Source organism: Haliotis rufescens, unplaced genomic scaffold, assembly GCF_023055435.1.
Source record: "Haliotis rufescens isolate VD_foot unplaced genomic scaffold, xgHalRufe1.0.p SCAF_2, whole genome shotgun sequence".
Classification (NCBI taxonomy): domain Eukaryota; kingdom Metazoa; phylum Mollusca; class Gastropoda; order Lepetellida; family Haliotidae; genus Haliotis; species Haliotis rufescens.
In genome coordinates this window covers 64,625,013-64,645,512 of record NW_025963890.1, presented here as the reverse complement: position 1 = coordinate 64,645,512, position 20,500 = coordinate 64,625,013, and the positions used below count along the sequence as shown (strand labels likewise).

The window sequence follows — 20,500 nt, the reverse complement described above, 5'->3', positions numbered from 1 at the left end:
TCGGAATATTCACGGGTCTTAACATGAATACTCCACTCAGACACAGAATATTGACTGAGCCGACCAATCCTTGTTTAAGCCCCATAATGCCCCATAATGCAGAGCGCCAGGTAGTGTAACAACAAGTACCATCTTTTAATGTCGTTTGGATTGACATGGCCAAGGATCAAACCCATGACCTTTCGCTCTCTGGGTTGACAATCTACCACAAGTCCACAGAGGCGGTCACATCTGCAGCGACTGTCTCCGATAACAAGCTACTGGAACCATGGCAAGCACAACGAACTGTTAACATATTCTGCCTCAGAGACCCTTGCTAATACAGAAGAACTGTAAGTACCAACTTTAAAATGAGGGCTGGAAACTTAACAGTCCCAACAACACAAATATTACTGAAGATCAACCTTACAGCAAATGACTACCAAAGTCCATCATTAACATCAATTTTAAAGTTGGATTATTAAATGTTCTAATGATTCAAGATTCAGTGGAATATTTGGAAAGAGATGTCTCGGCTGCTACTTACCCCACACTCCTCCCCCACTGGGCGACTTAGTGGTTTTAGATTCCGTTGTATCTTCACTGCCATTTAAAGATGGCTGAAACAAAAATCAGTGGTAAGTAAATATGTAACATGTACTAGTCCAGACATAGTCCACTGAGATACCATGCCACAGTTTAACATTGATACCCCACTCAGTCAGTTAGGAAACTGAGCCGACAAGTCCTATACAATCGCCTAGTGCAACAAGCATAGGTTGATGGGGATCAATTCTAATCCGCTCTTACAAATATTCCAGCAATATCATGACTGGGAACACATAAAAATGTATTTCAGAAATTATACCCATGTGGGGAATCGAACCTGGGTCTCAGGAGTGACGAGCGAACGCTTTAACCACTAGCAGACACAGATAGACACACACAAGCACCCACACAGACCCACACAGTGAACGAGAGGGAAGGACAATACGCCAAGGGGCTGCTCCACAAAGTGATATTTGTTCTTGGACAATCATCGCTGCCACACTTTGACACTGACCTGCAACAGCGTCAGTGCTAAGATCACTTTGTGGAACCAGGCCCTGGACTTAGATTAACTATGAACATACAAAGTCATCTGAGAATGGCGGCTCCTTCTCTCCTTCCTTTTCCTTCTTATCCGCTCCTTCCTTCTCCTTGCTCTCCTTGGAGTTGCTGCGAGACTCCTTGTTGTAGTAGCTGCGCTTGTTGGGGTGGGGCGGGTAGCCCGGGTAATAGGGGGGCTCGCCAGGGTAATAATCATAGGGATAGAGATCATAGTAGCCCGGCGGGTAGCCGCCGTTCAGCTGCTGGAAGAAAACAGGGTCAGGCTACGCTTAAATAAAACTGTCAACAAAGTGAACTTGTTCTTGCTATAAGACATTACTACAGGCCAACCTTTTCAGATTTTTACATACCTATCCCAAATGCGAACTGCCATGGGACATCTATTCACACATAATCCCTATTAGTATTTTTACTTTTCAAGAGAAAAATGAAAGTAATAACAACAATCATTTTGATTAATTACAACGACCATTTGTCCATGTGCAGGAAGAAAATGTCTTGAAAAACAAAAAAATTCAAACTTTGTAACCAGTATATGAAATGAAGCATGATAGTCAAGAAGTCTGCAAAAGTTGAAAATTTAGGTCCCTAGAAGCAAATCTAAAGGACCTCCTTAATTTCAAACCCTGATAATGTTTATCATAACTGCCTATAATATCAAACCAAACAACATTAATTGTTACGTCTCCATGTAAGATCTAGCATGTAGGTACTGAACTATGGTTCAGTCATCTTCATAGTTATCATGGTTATACAATGAATGAGTGCGTGAGTGCGTGAGTGTGTGAGTGAGTGAGTGAGTATGGTTTTACACAGCTTTTAGCAATATTCCAGCAATATCACGGCGGGGGACACCAGAAATGGGCTTCACACATTGTACTTATGTCGGTAATCGAACCCAGGTCTTTGGCGTGACAAGCGAACGCTTTAACCACTAGGCTACCCGACCGCCCCCATAGTCATACAAACACAGTCAGCATGTAGACATTCATGCAGTATGAAATCTCAATAGAATCACATGTCTGGCGCGTGTGTGCGAGCATGCATGCGTGTATGTTCGCATCGCTTAATGACGCACTCAATAATATTCCAACTATATGACAGCAACTTGTAAATAACAGTCTGGAGAAGACAATCCAGTGATATCTTGAGCAACAGTCAAAATGGTCGTGTTAGGTGACACGCTACTAAGTAACCAAGCCTAACCAACCAAACCATTGTCGCCTCTTTCGACCAGCCTAGGTTGATAGGAACCAATTCTAACCCGGAATCCCCACGGGTTCAACACTAGTAGATGAACTCTCTGTAGTAACTACTGCTTCATACCTGCCCAAATCAGGTCTCAACACTAGTAGTAGTAGATGAACTCTCTGTAGTAACTACTGCTATATACGTGCCTACACTAGTAGTAGTAGATCAACACTTACATTAGTTAATCAATGCCTGTATTAATCACTGCTACATACCTGCCCAAATCATGTCTACACCTGTAGTAGCAGATCAACACTTACATTAGTTAATCAATACCTGTATTAATTACTGCTATATACCTGCCCAAATTCGGTGTCTACACTAGTAGATCAACACCTGTATTAATTACTGCTACATACCTGCCCAAATCGGGTGTTGGGATGTTGGTATTTCCCATCACGAGGAGGCCTAAACAGTGATGGTTGAGAGCTGTACTGCATTCCAAATTTATCATATCCTGAGTAGCCATTGTAGTATCCATAGTGACCGTAAGGATATGGGTAAAACTCGTCATCTACGGAGTGGTGTCTATACTTGCCCTGCCCTGGTGGGTACCGCTTCCCTGCAAACAACAAATACGGTTTTAAGAAAAGAAAATATTTTGGTATTAGTCAATTACTTTTGAAAAGTAACAGCACCAAAGGTTTCAAAGTGAGTCAAATGTCTGATGGGAGTGAAATATCCATCCATCAAGTAGACAAACTTTCAGAAAAAACAAATGCGTCATTCTATAGCAATATCTTGCACCCAGTACTTTCTGACTTCCATCTTTAAATGTGAAGTTGTAATCATGATTACCCATGTCTAATGAGTGAGTGAGTTTGTGAGTTGGGTTGTAACACACTTTAAAAAGTATTTCAGTTATATCATGGCATCTCAGCTTAATGTGGGAGGTCTCAGACATTTAAAACTTTGATGAAACCCACGAGCACAGGTATGGTCCTGACAAACTTGGAAACATAATCAAGGCAAAGTGGGATTCCAACCCACAATGAGGTTTTTGGCCTGATGGCCCCATGTTTAAAATTAAGTAAATAAGTAAAAGGGTTCTTGTCTTAATTCTAATGTTAAAATGAAGTTTTTGGGTGTCCAAAGATTTAAATATACAGAAAACTATGGTTATAACGAACTAAAAAAAATGAAAAATGAAAAATATGAAGTGCTCTTTTAATTCTTTTGAGTAGTATACTATACATGCTATAGCAGCAAACTCCGTAAGTCTGAACACTGATTACTAATGGAAAACCTCAGTAACTCTGAACCCAAATTTTGAGAGTGCAAGTTCAATTCTCACCAGTATCATTCACATCACATCCAAATGAGGGATTTATCAGAAATTCCAAACTAAGTGCCTTTGGCGGGCAAATTATTTCAGAAAAGGACAAAAGTTTAAAGTTCTTATTTTCCTAAATTCAGAGGTATTTTAACATTCAACATTAACACTGCCTTCAATGCAATTAGGTTAAACTAAGCATTAAAACCTCTTCCTACATACATATGACATACTGATCGTGTTATCATTGAAATACAAGTCAGCAGCACAAAGCCTTTATATCAGTAATAACTTAACAGCATGAATTGGGAATTTATAAATTCCAACTGGGAAATTTTTACTGACATTTGCTGCAAAATATCAGCCTCAAATCAGGTCTAGATAAATCCCTGCAAATGTCACATCAACATTTAGCGATCTGGATCCTGACAGTGAAGGTCAGCTGGGCCCTTGACCATGTCGACTGTCGCTGTCTGCTAATTAGTGAGACGTAGCAGAATGACCTCCTATTTATGTTACTTTTCAAGGGGTCACTTGCCAAATCATTTCAGACCTGTCCTACACATTTTACTATCAAAGAAGTGAACACTCCCCTGGTGGATCATCAACACCTTCCCAGTTTTAGAAACTGGATATTCAGGAAAGGGTCATGAATGTGGTCACCGTTTCCGTCCCAATCATATTTATCAACAAAAACTAAAAAGGTAACCAAGAGAGGTTGGTCCTAACAAAAGTCTCTTTGTCATAATAAAGTAAGAAAAGCTCACTTTTGCACAAAAAAACTATTCAAGAAACATGAACAGCACAAAACATAATTATTAAAGAAACTTACTAACCAAACTCACCACTTTCAAAGTAGTTGTCAAAAGAATGTTGTCTATGTAATCTAGCGTAATCTGGGCCATAGCGGTTGAAACTATTGTGGTAATTCTCTTCTCTACGTGGGCGGTTAGCTTTATCAGACATGTGCTCAGAGTGTTTGGATCCAGATGACTTCTGGAAAATAAAATGATGCAACATGATAAAGCATGTCATCACTACAGTTCAAACATAAAGAGTTTATATCAGCCATGTTTTATGTTGTCAAGTAGGTGCAAGGTACAAATGAACACAAGCTTGCCAGCCTACATCCTCTATACCTCCAGGGCTCGCATACACTATCCCCTGGAAACATTCCCATGGTTCCTGATGTCAAATTACCCACCCTTGATTTGCATTAACATTTTACAGACCAAACTGAGCGAGCGAGTGAGTGAGTTTGGTTTAACGCCGCTTTTAAGATTATTCCAGTTATATCACGGCGTGTCAGCTTAATGTGGGAGGAAAGCCTGAAGTGATGCAGGTCTCAGACGTTAACCATTTCGGTGAAACCCACAAGCACGGGTATGGTGCTGACAAACCTAGAAACATAATCAGGGCAAACCGGGATTCGAACCCACAATTATAAGTTTCTGGCGTGACCAAGGGATGCAACTCACCACAGCGAATCGCAGCGGCTTAGATAACTGGGCCACCCATGCCCCCTTACAGACCAAACTATGCCAACATATAGAAAAAGGAAAAGATATCTGTCAGGGAATGCTTGGTAGCAAAGAGACTTGCCACTGCCAATTTTAATGGACACGACGACATTCTGTTGCGTGTCAGTTTTTCAGTTTTGGATAGATCTCACAAACCATCATAATCAATGGGACTGGCTGCCATGTTTTCGATATCGCCAACCCAAAATTGTGGCTTGTTTGGAACATATTCTGATTGGTCCGTTAAACTGACCAGCATAGCAAATCGAATTGGCTAACGAAAATCAAGGTGGGTAATTGAGATCGCGAGAACCACGGGTGGAAACGAGTAAGAGTAGGTTTACCTCCATGCAAGCCCTGGACACATGGAGAATGGCCAGCCTGTGTACACATGTAATGTCCAATGCAACTGAACTTATTTCAGTTAATCAGAGCGTGGTAGCTGAAGCAAATGAGTATGTTCTAACATCGCTTTGATCAGTATTTCAGTTATATCATGGAGTGTCAGCTTGGTCATGTTGATGTGGGGGAAAGACAGAAGTGATAGGTCTTAGCAGTGGTAGAAACTAACACTTTTAGTCCACTGGTCCTTATAATGATAACATATAGCAAAACCCTTAAAAATGGCAAATTTCTACTAGGCCTTACGATACCTTAACTATTGAGCAGTTTGGCAAAGACTAGTGCTAATTTCTAACACTGCTGAGATGTTTACCACTTCGGTGAAACCCACAGGCTTGGCTATGGTGCTGACACACATAGAAGTATACTCAGGGCAAATAGGATTCGAACCCAGGGTCATAGTTTCCTGGCCTAAGAGACACAGCGCTACACAGCAAATTGCTGCACCTTAGACAACCAGGCCACCCCTGCCTCCCTCCATCTGAAGTGAATACAGTAGGAAAGCTGGAAAGTGTGAACTTTTACTGCAGTGATGGGTTGGTGGTGATGAAAGCTGCAGACATGGGTTGGTGGTGATGAAAGCTGCAGGCATGGGTTGGTGGTGATGAAAGCTAGCTACAGGCAAGGGTTGGTGGTGATGAAAGCTACAGACATGGGTTAGTGGTGATGAAAGCTGCAGGCATGGGTTGGTGGTGATGAAAGCTAGCTACAGGCAAGGGTTGGTGGTGATGAAAGCTACAGACATGGGTTGGTAGTGATGAAAGCTGCAGGCATGCATGGGTTGGTAGTGATGAAAGCTACAGGCATGCATGGGTTGGTGGTGATGAAAGCTGCAGGCATGCATGGGTTGGTGGTGATGAAAGCTGCAGGCATGCATGGGTTGGTGGTGATGAAAGCTAAAGGCATGCATGGGTTGGTGGTGATGAAAGCTACAGGCATGGGTTGGTGGTGATGAAAGCTACAAGCATGCATGGGTTGGTGGTGATGAAAGCTACATGCATGGGTTGGTGGTGATGAAAGCTACAGGCATGCATGGGTTGGTGGTGATGAAAGCCACAGGCATGCATGGGTTGGTGGTGATGAAAGCTAGCTACAGGCATGGGTTGGTGGTGATGAAAGCTACAGGCATGGGTTGGTGGTGATGAAAGCTGCAGGCATGCATGGGTTGGTGGTGATGAAAGCTACAGGCATGCATGGGTTGGTGGTGATGAAAGCTAAAGGCATGCATGGGTTGGTGGTGATGAAAGCTACAGGCATGGGTTGGTGGTGATGAAAGCTACAGGCATGCATGGGTTAGTGGTGATGAAAGCTACAGGCATGCATGGGTTGGTGGTGATGAAAGCTACAGGCATCGGTTAGTGGTGATGAAAGCTACAGACATGCATGGGTTGGTGGTGATGAAAGCCACAGGCATGCATGGGTTAGTGGTGATGAAAGCTACAGGCATGCATGGGTTGGTGGTGATGAAAGCTGCAGGCATGGGTTGGTGGTGATGAAAGCTACAAGCATGGGTTGGTGGTGATGAAAGCTACAGGCATGCATGGGTTGGTGGTGATGAAAGCTACAGGCATGGGTTGGTGGTGATGAAAGGTACAGGCATGGGTTCGTGGTGATGAAAGCTACAGGCATCGGTTAGTGGTGATGAAAGCTACAGGCATGCATGGGTTGGTGGTGATGAAAGCTACAGGCATGGGTTGGTGGTGATGAAAGCTAGCTACAGGCTTGATTAATGGCAATGGAGAGGGCCCACTCCGCCAATGGTGATCTAACCCTTCGTGGTGGTCCCCATCACAATATTGACCCCAAACTGTGATTGCAACCATCTAATCCCCACTTTAGTCAGCTTTTATGATGGTATGGCAGTAGAACACTTACAGGATTCTCTTGTGCTGGAATCTTTAGCCATGCTGGCGCAAAATCATTCTTTGGAGCGTTGTGGGCGGCCATCACTGGGAACTGACCATCTTGACAGTCTGAAACCAATAGCACCAGGACATGTACAACACATTACATTTTCAATGTACATAGAATCCAGAAATAGATCCGAGTTAGATGAAACATTTATATAGGCCACAGCAATATTTGGTAGTGTTCCTTCCAGAGCGTTGTATCGATATGTATTTTTTAATAGGAGTAAGTATCATGCTAAGAGTAAGAAGTTTATAGGTCACACTGAAAGCTTCAGGCAAGCTACAAACATCAAGGCCACCTTTATCCCCATGTCCAACAAGAAAATACTGATATTAAAACAAGTGATTAAATCTTGTCATATTTAATGCCTTTAGTAAAAAAATTAATTCTGATGTCAACAATAGAACCACTACTAACTTTTGTTTGTTGTTTAATGCCACACTCAGCAATATTCCGGAGATATCATCAGGTCTGGACCAGACAATCCAGTGATTGACATCATGAGCATCAATCCAGGCAATTGGGATACGATGACATACATCATCAACCAAGTCAGCAAGCGTGACCACCAGATCCCGGTAGTCGCCTTTTACAGCAAGCATGTGTAGCTGAAGACCTATTCTACCCCGGACCTTCACAGGCCGCCACTACTAACTGCTTTAAGCAAGTGGTGTAATAATGTGATAGAAAAACAGGAATGACAATAATTCCAGTGTACAATAATCGAAATAATCTACACTCAAGATTTAGGCCCTATGATTTCAGTTTGGCAGATCAATTGCAGCACTTGACTTTCATTATCAGTGAGTGAGTGAGTATGGTTTTACGCTGCTTTTAGCAATATTCCAGCAATATCACGGCAGGGGACACCACAAATGGGTTTCACACATTGTAACCATGTCGGGAATCGAACCCGGGTTTTCGGCTTGACGAGCGAACGCTTTAACCACTAGGCTACCCGACCGCCCTGACTTTCATTATCAATCAACATGACTAGTACCATGAATACAAGGACACGATATGTACCTGTTATGGCTGTTAATGGACAGAGCAAATATAAAAGACAACTCTGGGACCTAAACAGTTACGTGGGAACATTGCCAGGATAATTACAGAATTTCACAGGAGAATCTTTCTCCTTTAACATATGTGTTCAGGGTTTTACGCGATGCACAAATGTAGAGAATGGACGCAGAAGAAAAATAATGCGTCCCGCGAGAGCACAATATTATTCATTGCACCTGCATAAAGAGAAGTTATGGGCGTCTGTCATTTCACCCATCATTCACGACCTTTGTACACATGATCATTGATTACTCTAAAGTATTTAAATTATCAAAATGTACAGTACACACAACACTACACCATTCCATTACAGGGCCCTCATACTGCCTGCCAACTTAAAATTAATTCAGAGCTCCAGATAAGCTGCGTATCTGCGTAAAATACGCATCAGAAATGCAGAAATACACAGTAAAATAAAATCCAAGCGTATCAAATACGCAACAAACATTACAGATACGCTACAAAAATAAAACTAGTGCGTATCATCAAAATATTGTGAAGTAACCCTGCGTATTCGATTAGCAAATCAGCAACTTATTTTGAAATTATAGGCATTCCGTCAACCTTGCCAAACTCCACGATGACAGTTACATCATGATCATTCGCCATCACACTTTCTTGTGGAAGTATCGTGGTATTTTTGAGTCCTATAAAGCTCTCGAACCCACACGACACCAGTTTGCAGGGACTAGATGAAGTGTTTTTAAATATTTAACTTAAATACCCACATGTGTAAAAACTAGTGGGTAACAGAAATTTGAATACCCAGAGAGTATTACTGATACCCAAAGATTTTAAAATGCATGGGTAAAATACCCACAACACCAAAAGCTTATCCGGAGCTCTGTAATTATTGGGAGTCCCCTGGACCCCCACTTTTGTAAGACAAGGTAAAACCCTGCATGGTGTGTGCATGACCATGCTGACATCACTGTGTATCCATACTACAAACATACTGCAAGATTATGTTTCCCACTGACTGCCCTAGACCATAATCTATAGCGACTGTTTAAAACCTCCAGCTCCTGTGTTAGTTTCCATCAACTGAGGGACAAAAAGACAAAGATTTCATCGCCTTCCATGTGTCATAAATAAATATTATTAGCATATTTCCTTATAAAGAATAGCTTTCAACATGTTCAACTACAGTAACAATAGTATGCATATTTGGAGTGATAATTAATTATTAAATATTCATGAAACATTTTTGTTTGATTATATAGAATGAATTATTAAAGACATTTTCTGAACATGTGTTTAACATGTCCAAGTTGTTGGTTCAGATATCATGATATATACTACTTCAATTTTTATAGGAACATGTTTATTTTTCCATGACAAAAAAATGATTCTCAAACTATATTAAGTGAGAATGACATATCTGATCATCCCTATCTAATGTTGAATAGTAAATTATTAACAACTGGGCACTGGACCCCAAAATCACATGCTTCATATACATATGCTACAAATTCGAATCATGCAAAAAGAAAAACCAAGAGGAAATACTGTCAACTTGAACACTTCAAGTCTTTATCATCTATATAATAAATAGAGGATTCATCACGAGTGTTTTTTAATATGGGAAATATCAACCGAGTCTTAGTTAATCGGTATTTGCCGAGCCTTTGGCGAGGCAAATACCGATTAACGGGACGAGGTTGATATTTCCCATATTAAAAAACACGAGTGATGAATTCTATTTATCATTTTCACATTTTTGCTTCCCTTTTAAGGAATAATTGCATTAACATTTTCATCAGCAACTTGTCGAAATCTTACGTATAGATCGTGCGTAGTGATACATGTTTTCCATAGCCGTGTAAACCAAAATATACAACCTCTTAACTCCTTTATAGCATATTCCTTCGCTAATTTGCATACTTATGTCATTGGTTGATGATATACATGTTTTTATGTCATAAGCTTATGTCATGGATAAATGCTTTAGTTAAATGATAAATAAAATATATTACCTATTTACATTACTAGACAATGAAGAAGTTGTCTGAGAAGCTTTCATAAGCTTGACATCTTGAACACTCAACCATCACAACCAGACCTAGGTCCCATTCTAATCTCACATGTGCAACTGTAGTGACATATAACACCATAGTGGCAGTCACAGCTGGTTGAAACACTATACACGTGCTACAGTAGCAAGAAATCCTAGTCAAGCAACATGTCTACAGTGTTGGGAAGAATCAGTAAAAGAAAAAAATCATGGGCGATCATTATCATAACTGAGAAATGATTGATCAAGAATGGGTACAGTGAATTGGGTTACATTTCAATTTGACATTTTTTCAGCAATATCACAGCATGTCACAGTTGAATGTCGAAGGATTGCCTCGAGCAGTGCTTGAGTTGTTTCAGTGTCCGAAACAACTGCCGGCTCGTCTGGCCCTGGCTGGTAACTTTTCTGTTGGACTGCATGAAATTCTAAAACTAATCATAATTCAGTTTTTTTATAACTCCTTGTAAATTCTCAAGTAATAAATATTTGTATTATTTCAACTGAATCAAAGACGTGATTTGTCTCTTAATTTTTTGTAACGAATTTTCAATATTTATAACTTCTGAATGCGGGCAGGTAACTTTGAAAGTGGCAGGCAACACTTAAGGGTCACCTGCCCGACTCTTGTTGGGAGTATTCAAATTATTTCAAACACTGAGTTGTTTACCACTTTGGTGACCCACAAGGCATGTGCTGACACACACCAGTCTGGGATTCCAACCCAAGAACATAAGATTCTGGCAAACATTAGCAATGTATGCTTGATATGAAATAAACAAATTAACAAGCAAACTCAGCAAATGATATTTTAGACTACCATGTATTAAGGGTGACTATATGAGGCTATCTTCACTACTCTGATTGTATTGCAATAGCATTGTGATAGTAGTAAACCAACTTTAACCTATTGTTTAAGGCGTGATAATTATATAAATCAATGTAGTCAATGGTAATAGAATAGCTGACAATCTCAACAACGGACATTTTCCTCCGTTGCTACTCAAAACCAAGGAAAGTAACTCAAATCTGAACATGAATATTTTAGTTTTTAGGAGCAAACAGTAAAACCTTAAACAGATATTGTCACCATTTATATTGACTTTTAGTTAGCCAATAAATCTAGGTCGCCAATCATAGATTTAAGTCACGTGTGGCCACCAAATTGGCCGTTACTTAGAGGACTGTCGTCAGGCAAACAATTGCGATTCATCGCTACACTCCTATCATGTATGCTCTGCAACGCACCTCTACCAAGACCAGTGTTTGAAATAATTTTAAAATCCAATAAGACAATCGGGCAGGCAAATATAAGAGACAAATCACATCTTGATCCAGTTGAAATAATGCAAACAGTTACTTGAGAATCGACAAGGAGTTATAATAAACCTGAATCCATAAGTTGTCTCAAAAGTATCTGACAGACAGTCGGGCAGATGGAGTTAAGTTTCATGCAGCCTGACAGAAAAGGCAGGCAGGCAGTTATTGCTGACACTGACCAAGACAACACTGCAATAGCACCAAACCTTGAATCTTAAACATCTAATAAAGCTACAGGTGATACCCAATGTTATCAGGAGTGAGTGAGAGGTGAAGAGGAAATGGGGTCTAACGTCACATTCCAGATGTGAGTGAGATTTTCGGCTGTCTTATTGTTAGCTATACTCATGATACTCCAAAAATAACATGAACGATAGACTAGAGTAAGGCTTCATATATTGTACCAATGTAGGTAATTGTACCCTGTATTCGACGTGATGAGTTACCACCTCAACCACTATCAGGGCTAAAAAATCCACTTGTCTGCTCATATTAACTAGAGGCTGCATGTGTGGGGCATGAAAGAAGGGAAGAAAAACTCATCCTGCCGAGTGAGTACATTTATTTCAATCGCATCAATTCATCTCTAATCGTTTTCAATAAAATATGCAGGATAATTTCGAACCAAAGATACATTTTCATTTCTTGTACATTCTTGTACATTCTTAGTAATAATAACGAACTACATGTCACTTGTATTATATATACTAGCAGCAACTGCCCAATAGTTAAGGTATCATAAGGACTAGTAGAAATTTGCCACTTTTAAGGGTTTTGCTATATGTTATCATTATAAGGACTAGTGGATGAAAACTGTTAGTTTCTAACCCTGAATAGATAGTTTAATTTGTTTTCAAGCCTTGACTATGCTACCTCAATAAAACTTGAAAATAATCAATAAAGATTTCCTGATCATAATTTTCCTTTGCAAGTAACAGGAACTATTTGGAACATTACTACCATCTAATCTAGGCTTAAGCAATGTAAGAATAGGCCACACACACTGACACTAAAATCTAGCGAAACCAAGGGCAAATAAGCATGAAGAATATCCTATTCTTTATATCTGCAGCAGCGTCATCGTCTACTGGTCAGTTTACTGGGGTATGGTGTACGTCTCCCACCACACTCAGCTGATCTCATTCTCCAGGACCACAGAAGCATAGCCACATTACTGTCACATTACCTCTACTGTCACGAGCCAATACTTTCTCAATTTATGATGTATTTATCTTGTGAGAACATCCTGTTCACAGCCATATTTGTCTTGTCATGGGCAGCCTTAGTACAGTGAGTTCTATAGAGAGAAGCCCTGTCAAAAGACTTCTTTGTCAGAAAAAAAGGAGTGTCATCTTTGTAGTCAAAATGTGTTCAATAAAGTCTGATGCACACATAATGTTGAAAAAACACAAAACTGTGTGAGAACGACACCAACGCTATACTGTTACTATGGTTACTAGTGTCTGCAGCAAAGGGGGATTCTGTGTCTTTGCTCCAATAATATTTTAATTTGGGGACCCCTAAATCTTTTATTTTAATATTAGGGCAATGAAAAAGGGTTCAAAATTTATTATTTCAAAAAGTCCGCAAAAAGGATTGGTTACAGAGTTGCTATCTACCTAATGGTAAATGTGGTGGTCCACAAGGAAACGTCACAGCAGTGGTTAGCCCCAAGTTATGGAATATTCATAAAGGACTTGACACACACTCTCATACTGAATACATAGAAACCATGACGACCCGGATTGGAATAGGTCTTCAGAAATCCATGCTTGCTATAAGCATGATAAGAGACAATTAACAGGATCGGTGCATGTCATTGTATCCCAATTGCATGGATAGATGCTCATGATGTCAGTCACTGGATTGTCTGGTCCAGAATCGAATATTTACAGACCGGCAACATAGAGATGGAATGTTGCTCACCATAGATTTTTACATCAATTCAACAACTTCAACATGCTGTCAGGGTTCATTCTGTTCATCACAAAAACATTTCGAAGTACATGTATTCAAGTAGTCTAATGCAGTAAGGTATCAAGACCTATAGAAACAGTGCATGGGAGAGTTGTGTGATCAGTAGCTCATCAGCAGAACAGCTCTTACACCACTCAAGACAATCAAAACATCTGTAAGAAAGTTGTCATATTGCATCATATTTCAAGCTGAATAATATCTGCTCATTATGAGGGAATGGTAAACCTTGTCCTAATATATATTGCAATACAATCTAAATGCAGGCCTCAAAGTTTAATTTTTTACGAAGTAGTTACATGACGTGCATCAACCAAGACAGCGAGCCTGAACACCCAATCCTGTTAGTCGCCTCTTACGATAAGCATAATCGCCTTTGACGGCAAGCCTTGGTTGCTGAAGGCCTATTTTAACCCAGATCTTCACAGGTCATAAAATATAGTTAAGTTGTAAAGTGTATTCTTTTGATATTGTCAATAACAAAATAAAAAGTCGTCTTGGAAAAGAAAATTGGTGAATAATATTTCTATCATTATTGCTATTTGTCACTGTTACCTCCCTTGATTAAACGTTACTTTGGTTACAAATGGTGGCCAAATTTCCAGTGAATACACAGCCTGACTGCTCATAAACATCAAGTAGCAAAACAATATCTTAATGTATTTAGAACTTCCCAAATTTAGGTCTACATTCAAACAGAGATTTTCTGTACCATGTATCGGTGTAGAAAATTAAAGAAATTTCAACCATTCAATTTTCTTAAACTATTCTGAAAAGCATAAACAACGGATTTGGGTTGCAATAAAATAGTGATCATATTGATATTGATATTAATATCAATATTATCAGTATTTTTAAAACAATTGTTTAACATTGTTTAATTAAACAATGTTAATTGTTTTAAATCCACTGTACATGCTGTACGTGGTGTACAACAAAATTCAACCAAATCATTTGTAAATGCTTTTGTCCAAACAATAGTGACCAACATGACCAAGGTGATGCAGTACAATCTCCAGAATTGTGTACTGCACGAATGTTTCATGCACAAGGTGACAGCTGACTGAATTTGGCTAATATTTTTTTCCTTAATTGGCTTATCATGCTTATAGATCCACCAAATCAACATGATCAGTTGTATTAGTTTTAGTTTGGTGTTAACAGCAGCAATATTCAAATTCTATGACAGCAGTCCAACAATCTTCCTGCCGAAGGTACATGCCTTGCCATCTGTTATAATAGCTAATATGGATAGAATTTTTTATCAATTAAAAAACAACAACATCAGTTTTGAAACAGTTACTGCAATCAGCACTAATTTCACTGACCCACTTTTGCTAATACGGAAACGTCATAGAACAATTGAACGCAACGTCACCTTTCCCCATCCCCATGACGGCACCTGACAACGGGCGTGATAATCGCCCGTCATCAAGAAATATAAGGGCATTATCAAGTTACAGTGGCCCGCTCTTTTCTGATAACATACGGGCGGTTTAACGATAATTCTATCCATTATAGCTATAATATTCATATCCATGTGGCCATGATCATGGTGGCTGAAGATGTTGCAAGTTAATGAAATCTGCATGCTGAGCATGATCTGTGATAACTTCTAACGCCCACATCATAACATCACATAATCGTGATAATCAATGACATCAACAGATCAAGCAGATGATGACACTACAACATTGTTGACATGTGGAGAGTCATCATCTCAGTACAGTGAGTTGGGATAAACACTGCTTTGCACAGTATTAAATTTATATCACAGCATATCCGCTTCATGTGGGAGGAAAGCCCAAAGTGATGCAGCATCTTAGACATTTACCACTCCGGTAAAACCCACGGGCACAGGTATGGTGCTGACAAAGAAACCCACAAAAATAATGATGATGAACCAGGATGTGAACCCAGGATCATGAATGTCTGACACACCTAGAGGGACCGATCTGCAAAGTAATTGCTGTGTCTGAGATAATTATCTTTACACTTAGAAATCATGTAGGTCTTTAACAATCATTTCGCAACAATTGGTACAAAAACATTTAATGATATAAGTTACTCTGAGTCTGATACACACTGATATGTTATGACTTGTTATCAGATTGTTGTGAACAAAACATTACTAGGGAGAATATTAAGCAATCCCAGAAAAGCAACCAGAACTTGTTGTAAATATCCTTTGGCTAATAAAAAAGTATTGTTTCTTTTGGTTCGTCAATGTTATCGTTATTCTGGAGAGCTCTGTAATAAAACACTTTACTTTCTTTGAGTGTGACAAGTCAAAACACAAATATGATTCCAGTCAACAGTGACCAATAAAACCAATGCATCAAACACTTAATATGCTACTCAAAAGAAGTTAAAGAACAAATGCTTCACACATGGAAGAAATCGGGTGTTTTTTTACTTCTTTTGAGTAGTACATGATGATGATCATCATGTATGCAGGCACGATGATCAATGGAATGATTGGTCTGGTCAGTTTATCTGCCATTTCTTATGGACCAAATGGGGTCAACTATTGACCCTGTTGACAGAAAGCTTCTGCATAACGTGTGATAATGTTTTGTTACAAATATATCCCTCTAACTAATTGCGATCAATCTACAAAATATGTCTCTAATCCTCTGCACAAGACCAAACAAAAAAGAAGTGATCAATTGACAGTACGGTACAATAGTACTATGATCAATGATCCACATTATTCAGCATGATGAAACGCAATTAACGACCCGTGAAGATCCGGGGTAGAATAGGTCTTCAGCAACCAATGCCTGCCATACAAGGCGACTATGCTTGTCGTTAGAGGCGACTAACGGGATTGGGTGGTCAGGCTTGCTGACTTGGTTGATGCATGTCATCGATCCGATTTGCGTGGATCGATGCCCATGATATTTATCACTGGATTGTCTGGTCCAGACTCGGTTATCTACAGACCACCGTCACATAGCTGGAACATTGCCGAGTATGGCGTACACAACAAACAAACCAACACGCAATTAACATTAACCAAGACACCGAGTCTGATCACCAAATCATCAAGTTGCCTCTTATGACAATCACAGGTTGTTTGGGGCCAATTCTATATGGAATCCTCAGTGTTTTAAACTTGAAAAGAAACAATTTAACAAAATAGTCTTCTATTAATCTATGCAAACTGAAAACCATGATAACAGATTAAAATTCATTTTGAAATTAATGTTCATAATCCTCCATACTAAAAATGGTTGCAGACTCGAATGTAAGAAATAAGAAAAGCAATATTACCTGTTCAGAAACTATCTTCAACTAGAGTGTTGTCGGAATCCAGAGAAATTCTTGTACTAAAGTCTGCTATGTCCTCATTGCACTGCCACTTACACATCAAATAATCATCAAAATCAAAGGCAGTGATTTGGCACACTTTGTATCTAAGTTATTTATCTTTTCATTCCTTGCTTTCAAAATCGCAGTAGCAGCTTTACAGTAGCTGGCTAGAATGAAGGAGGTCAACTCTTCAGAGGAAAAATATATCTTTTGAGATCAAAAAAGGCACTTGTACACGTTGGTTATGTTCTTCCTCACATCACGAATAAGATAATCTGTTCCTACACTTATTTACAACCACCATCTACTAGAAATAAAAGCTACTGAACAAAAGTGGTGGCACAATACTGACACAGCATTAAGTGTTAATGTCGCGAAGAAAGATGTGTCAGGACAAATGACATCTGTGTTTGTCAACATGGATAACTGGGGTGTACAACCAAGTCTGCTTCCGACTAGACACCATTATCATTATCCACTTGTCAAGTTCAGATTTGTGATTATCATTTACCAATCTTTGTTGATATTTAGCTTCATATGCATGCCAATGAAATGTCTTATTTCAAGGCAAGTTACTGTTTTTGGAATTGTCATGTGACCTTGAAATAGATCACCTCCCTTTGGTCAACAGCTTTGCCACTGTTGGGCTAGCAGAGGCCGACGATACATCAGCTTACCCCCTCATTATTTGTGGAGATTCTAACTCTTATCCTGAAATTATATTAAAGATGACTTGTTTGCTGCAATAGCAAGTGATATGGACATATCAGGTCACATATCTAAAGCTGTCAGAACTTTCTGGGAAATTCAATCCGGTACCTCTCACCGCCAAGCAGAGGCTTTCGCCGGGAATCACATTTTTTTCATTGTTCAATCTTCCTCTGTACAATTTAACACCATACGCTTGCAAAGAAGTAAACGAACATCCAAATAGATCACACTCTGGCGCAGACGTTTCCTGTACGTCCACTTGAGATGTACACCTGGAACAATATCGTGCTTTCTCACGGCCACAGGTGCTTTGAGCACACGATGTTTACAACTTTTCCCGCGATTCCACCAGTTAGTGTTCAAATTTCCTTTTGCAAAATTCAAACAACACTGTCTCTTTTGATTGCATACTATTTTCGCATCGTTTCTAGTCAATATCTTTCACTGTCATTTGCATAAGATGGATAATGAAACGTAAAATTTGTCAAAACGTTCGTGTCCTACTTTCGCATTTCGGTAAAATGGCGATGACATCCCATAATGTAATGACATAATCTCCAAACTCTTGCCTACCAAAATGTAGTTTATAACTACAACTATTTCTTGAACTGTCTCTGGCTTATTATATCAAAGCTTATCTATAAATGTAAAAAAATAACAAATCTAAATGAGAAAATATTGGATAGAGAGTATAACCTGGATAACACACGTACTTTGCTACAAGGGAAATAACTGCATTAGAGTTGAATACATTAAACTAATGAGTTGCCTCCCTTTGACCATGTCGGCTCGACAATATTTCATTCGAAAGGAGTATGCTCACAACACGAGCGTATTCTGACTACAATTGATTTACAAAGTTTAATTGTCTGGTCCAGAGTCGAATTTTCACAAACTGACCCGATGTAGCTGAAATATTGCTGGGTGTGTCGTTAACAAGAAGCAAAATTAACAAAATACAAAAAGTATCATAATATATAATAGAAAATCCCCCCACAGAGAAGAATGAGTGAGTGAATGGAGTGTTTACTCCGATTAATCAATAGCGAGGGAAGTAGGCGTATGACATAGGCCTGGGGCGGGTAACTCGGGTGGGTACTGAGTAGGACCCGGGTACCCACGGGACTACCCGGACCCGTGGTTAGTCACTTGAGATATTGTTTAATGACATAATTTATCTGGAACTCTATGGTTACACTACACGCCGCTTATGTTCGCATTTCTTTCTGACTATGCACCCATTCCTTCTGACCTTTATACGTTTGAATAAAAATATAATTTCAGTCAACTTCAGTGTATGCATGACCAGATCGTTTTATACATGTATCTAAATACATTTTGCCAATGCTAAGGTCCAACTATTCCCATTCGGACATTTTGTACCCAACTCTTGAGACCTAGAACGGGGACCCCGTAAGGCTGGGACGGGTAACTCGGGTATTCGGGTCGGGTGGGTCCTGAGGAGGACCCGGGTACCCACAGGACTACCCGGACCCGTGGTTAGTCACCTGATATATTGTTTAATGACCACACGAGTCGCTAATGTTCGCATTTCTTTCCGACGATGCACACATTCCTTTTGACTTGTATATGTTTGAGTAAAGATAAAGCTTCAGTCAACTCAGTCAGTGAACGCATGATCTGATTGTTTGATACATGTATCTAAATAGTTTTAACCAGGGCTGCGGTAAAACAATTACCAATCAGACATTTTGTTCCCTACTCTTGAGACTTGCAGTGGGTACCAGGGTAGAGTCGAGTAATAGGGGGTCGGGTACCCGGGTAGTAAATTTGGACTCGCCCCAGCCCTAGGACCGCGGTAGGGTCGGGTAATAGCGGGGTAAGTACCCGGAGTAAATTTGGACTCGCCCCAGCCCTAGTATGATAGTAATCTGTTACATTACCTAGATGCCTTGTTAGTAAGGTTTTAGTTTTAACGCCAGAATCGGAACATTCAAGCTGAACTGCCGGGCAAAAGGAATTATAAATTACACTTGAAAATTGAATTTGAAGTTGCGACCCCAACGTTCCTTGAGACGTCATGTGCACGTCACCTGTTGTGAGATATTCATTGATACGATGCATGTAATATCGACCATGATACCCGTATCAAATACATCACCAGCGAATAATAATTTCTTGTTTATTCATTTTATAGCTACCAACAAACATGGGTGTATACTTTCTTGTGCCCGGCAAACTGTATACACTGATGATGTGTTGACTTTGTAATGTTGTTGCTTTTGGCTAAATGTAAATTTTTCAAAAGTACACCAAATGTTAATCGCTTCAAACATCATAGTAACAGCCGTGATGTCATTAAAGGAAATATGTCTTATATCAAGATTCAACACGGCAAAAGTTTTAAACCAAGGGGGTGTTTTATAAGGAACCAGCTAATGTAAATCTCTCTACTTCTGGAGCTGTAAGAGGTGAGGGATCGGGTGGTCAGGCTCGGTGACTTGGTTGGTGCATGTCATCGCATCCCAACGGCGTGGATCGATGCTCATGATGTCAGTCACTGGATTGTCTGGTCCAGGCTCGAGTATTCACAGACCGCCATCATATAGATGGAATATTGCTGGGGGTGGCGTTAAACAACAAACAAACTCCTAGAACTCAGTGATCATGGTTTATTATACTGATGGAAATTAA

The 20,500-nt window shown here is 39.7% G+C and overlaps 1 protein-coding gene across 6 annotated transcripts in view; it reads right to left on the bottom strand.

Moving 5' to 3' along the window:
- The window catches only part of LOC124116722 (vasculin-like protein 1), a 34,504-nt gene extending 16,130 nt beyond the window's left edge, over positions 1 to 18,374 (bottom strand). For 2 of the 6 annotated variants that reach the window (XM_046478173.2, XM_046478179.2), the window contains exons 1-6: positions 17,096 to 18,374; positions 7,411 to 7,508; positions 4,450 to 4,609; positions 2,700 to 2,902; positions 1,113 to 1,352; positions 527 to 599 (exon numbers count right to left, since the gene is read on the bottom strand). In XM_046478173.2, coding sequence (XP_046334129.1) covers positions 527 to 599; positions 1,113 to 1,352; positions 2,700 to 2,902; positions 4,450 to 4,609; positions 7,411 to 7,482 — 748 coding nt within the window. In that variant the 5' untranslated portion in view covers positions 7,483 to 7,508; positions 17,096 to 18,374. The remainder of the gene's footprint in view (positions 1 to 526; positions 600 to 1,112; positions 1,353 to 2,699; positions 2,903 to 4,449; positions 4,610 to 7,410; positions 7,509 to 17,095) is intronic. The other 4 variants (XM_046478176.2, XM_046478177.2, XM_046478175.2 and 1 more) reach the window with 4 other exon arrangements.
- Between the last annotated feature and the right edge of the window lie 2,126 nt (positions 18,375 to 20,500).